This window comes from Camelina sativa, chromosome 15 (genome assembly GCF_000633955.1).
Source record: "Camelina sativa cultivar DH55 chromosome 15, Cs, whole genome shotgun sequence".
Classification (NCBI taxonomy): domain Eukaryota; kingdom Viridiplantae; phylum Streptophyta; class Magnoliopsida; order Brassicales; family Brassicaceae; genus Camelina; species Camelina sativa.
Window position 1 is genome coordinate 14,566,149 of NC_025699.1, and position 3,584 is coordinate 14,569,732.

The 3,584-nt window shown below is 35.8% G+C and overlaps 1 protein-coding gene across 1 annotated transcript; it reads right to left on the reverse strand.

The window, feature by feature from the left end:
* Positions 348 to 1,828, reverse strand: LOC104746789. Its single transcript, XM_010468317.2, has 4 exons — positions 1,742 to 1,828; positions 1,557 to 1,656; positions 801 to 937; positions 348 to 624 (listed from the first exon to the last, which is right to left on the reverse strand). The coding sequence occupies exons 2-4, from the start codon at positions 1,624 to 1,626 to the stop codon at positions 433 to 435; spliced, it is 399 nt and encodes a 132-aa protein (XP_010466619.1). The 5' UTR covers positions 1,627 to 1,656; positions 1,742 to 1,828; the 3' UTR covers positions 348 to 432.

Genomic DNA, 3,584 nt, shown 5'->3' on the forward strand with positions numbered 1-3,584 from the left:
ATATAGACATATGGAAATAATTATTATAAAAAACGCTTAAATAAATAAGGAAGGGAAAGTGGATTCATAATTGAGTGCTTTGAATAGTTGAGGAGATTCTAGCATCCATAAAAATAGTTTTGGAGATTTAATGGGTTAACACTTTAATGGGTAGCGTTGTTTTTGGAAAAATCGGAATGTATAGATGTTGCTAAGATTTTATGGCAATAAATGTAACAAATGTTGGTTAATTTAAGAAAGTTTAGTATTTGAGTTTCTCTGCAATGTTATTTATGGAATTGTTTTAGGGGTTAATGTTGTAAAAAAATAAATAAATAAGTAAAACTTAAAGGGCATAAACCAAAATGTACTTCAAAAATGTTAATATAGATAGTAGTGGTACTGTAGCTTCGAGTCATCCTATATGTCGATATTCATTTCATGACGGAGGTGTCAAACCTTTCTCTGGCAAGATGCCAGCTCCCTCTTCCAGTGCTCCATTTGTCCAGCAGAGCATTCCCCACCACCTCCAGAGTTGAGGGCGATAGACGCTTGAAGGGCTTCAATACGGCTGGTCTTCCTAACCATGGTCTGTTGAATGTCTTTCCTGCCAATGACATTGATGGTCTTCCTACGGTTCATGAGCTGTAAAAATGCCTGAAGGTGAGAAGCAAGACAAGCGGATATTGATGTAGCAACAACGCATAATAGATGTTGATGTAGCCAGGGGATATTGATGCTTGAAGGTGATGCATGCATATTGTTTTAACTATGCGAACAGAAAGAATAATATCATTAAAAAGAGAAAGATGGGTCTGTACCTCTCTTTCATGGTGCATCTGTGCCATGTAACCTGCAGGCATGACAGCAACCTCTTCAGCAACCTCTTTAGCAATCTCTTCAGCAACCTCTTCCGCAACCTCTTTAGCAATCTCTTCAGCAACCTCTTCCCCAACAACTGATTCATGCTAAAAAATTTCAAAATATAGCAGAGATTCGAGTGTGAAGTGACTCAACAACAACCGAACAAAACAAGTACCAAATACTGACACTAATGACAAGCAATTCACAGAAGAAACAAAGAGCAATTCAAAAAAACACAAAGGATTCATGCTCAAAAATTTCAAAATAAAACAGAGATTCGAGTGTGAAGTGACTCAACAACAACCGAACAAAAAGTTCCAAATACTAACACTAATGACAAGCGATTCACAGAAGAAACAAAGAGCAATTCAAAATAAACAAAGGATTTCAAATACTGATTCATGCTCGACATAGAGATCGCATACCAACCGTTTGATAAAATGACTGAAACAGAATCAGATCATAAACGTCACCAAATCATTTACAGAGTATAAATCGAAATCCAAATCAGAGGTATATGAATCGACACAAAGAAAAACTTATATCTAAACAGTTTGAGTAGGAATTGAAGTGATAATCGAGTTCAGATACCAGATTATTTACAAAGTATAAATCAAAATCCAAATCAGAGGTTTATGAATCGGCTTAAGGAAAAACTTAGATCTAAAACAGTTCGAGTAGGAATTGAAGTGATAATCGAGGTCAGATCTTACTGGTTTCACTCGCTCGCTTCAGATGAAACGTCGACTTCATCAATTTCATCTTCATCAAATTCTTCTCCATCAACGAGCAGCATCGGGACTTGCTCTTCAACTATGTGATCCAGCAAACAGAAGAAGATGATGAGAAAAAACACAGAAACAAAAACAAAAACACAGTAAAACGGAAGCGAGCTTACGAGTGTCACAACCCGCTCCCAAACCCTTTGGGACTACACTAGTGTTCTTACTAAAAGGTTATTTTAAACACATCTATATAATAAAAATACTAAGTTACTCATATTTCCAGAAAATCCTTACTGAATTAAAATAAAAACCTTAATGCAATATCTCAATAGTCTTGTTAAAAAGAAAAGAAAAGAACGTCATAAATAAAAAGAAATCCGAACGTAAAAAGAAAGATAGAGAATAACCGGTGAAAATATTAAACCTAACGTTCCCAAAAACACACCACAAAGCGAGACGAACTTGTGCAACTACTCGAGATTCTCACCGTGACCTGAAGAGAAAAGATTGGGGAGTGAGTAATTAATTACTCAGTGAGGTGGTCAACACTGCCCACCGAAACATAACCTTACAAATATACTTTCACACAACTTCCAAACACTAGCATAAAATCAGACAACAAGCATATAGCTTTCACTTACGTGAAAGACTACAACGTTCCACAACAAAATATTTTTCATAATATATTTAAGTATTTTACTTTGATTATAGGTTTGGCCATTAACACTTTTTATGGCTCCCAAACCCCCTTTTCTTAGAAGACCACGGCCCATAGCTCGATTCTTCCCCTGCTCGTCAGCGGTTTATGACCTGCAATGAACCCGTCGGTTCATTACAGTCCAACATCCTCAAGTATCTTATCCTTTCTCATTCTCATTCTCTTGTATGTTCATAATTATATTTATAATATAATATATAAGTTAATTCATAACATCATATCATGTAGCTAAATGTGCTTCACATATATCATGTTACTAANACTTCCAAACACTAGCATAAAATCAGACAACAAGCATATAGCTTTCACTTACGTGAAAGACTACAACGTTCCACAACAAAATATTTTTCATAATATATTTAAGTATTTTACTTTGATTATAGGTTTGGCCATTAACACTTTTTATGGCTCCCAAACCCCCTTTTCTTAGAAGACCACGGCCCATAGCTCGATTCTTCCCCTGCTCGTCAGCAGTTTATGACCCATAATGAACCCGTCGGTTCATTACAGTCCAACATTCTCAGTCCCGTTTGTAATTATTTTCTTAATAATTTACTCACCACAAGGACTAGTCATTACAAACAATTATATGTTGCTTTTGTAATAAGGAAGCTTTTATGCAATATTTTAGTAACTCACCCTATATATAATACAAGAAAAGATGTTAAAAAGATACGAAGAAAACATATAATTGTTTGTAATGACTAGACTAACACCTTGTACCTATACTATCCTGAAACTAGTGTTGAGAAAAAACGTAATTACGGCTAATGCCATTAGGAAAAAAAAAAACATTGGAAGTTGGGACTAAGTCTACCGATCCTTTGATGGTAGATTTATACACGTGGACTGATTAAAGGTGTACGTCAGATATTTTTGGTACACTTAGTTGTAGTCTTGGTACACTTATCGGTCACTGTAGATGGTACACTTAGTTGTAGTGTTGGTACACTTATCGGTGGACGTACATGAAATCGATTCGTTAGATTAAGTTGGTAGAGGAATTTCCCTTTGATGATAGACTTTTGTTTTAAGCGCGTGTAGCGGCAAACGTAACAGGGTGGGAAGATATTTATGGTAGACTAATGGCATGTTGCGACAGATTTATGCGACAGCCTTCTCTCCTTACAGATATTTTTGGTATACTTTGTTTGTTTTTTGAAATAGTTTTCGTAGTGTTTTGGTAGGCTTCTTGTCCGTGGTAGATGTAGTAAGCAAGATTGACAGCTGTAAAGTCTTACCAGAATAACACGAATTTGTTTGAGCTGTCAAAGACAGTCTAGCGTTGCGATAGACTT

Bases quoted from the DNA above. Each gene is read 5' to 3' on its own strand.
- LOC104746789 (XM_010468317.2), bottom strand. From the start codon at position 1,626: ATGGAGAAGAATTTGATGAAGATGAAATTGATGAAGTCGACGTTTCAT. The intron at 938-1,556 runs GTAAGATCTGAC...AGCATGAATCAG, and splicing joins GAAGCGAGCGAGTGAAACCA to TTGTTGGGGAAGAGGTTGCT. The intron at 625-800 runs GTACAGACCCAT...GCATTTTTACAG, and splicing joins AGATGCACCATGAAAGAGAG to CTCATGAACCGTAGGAAGAC.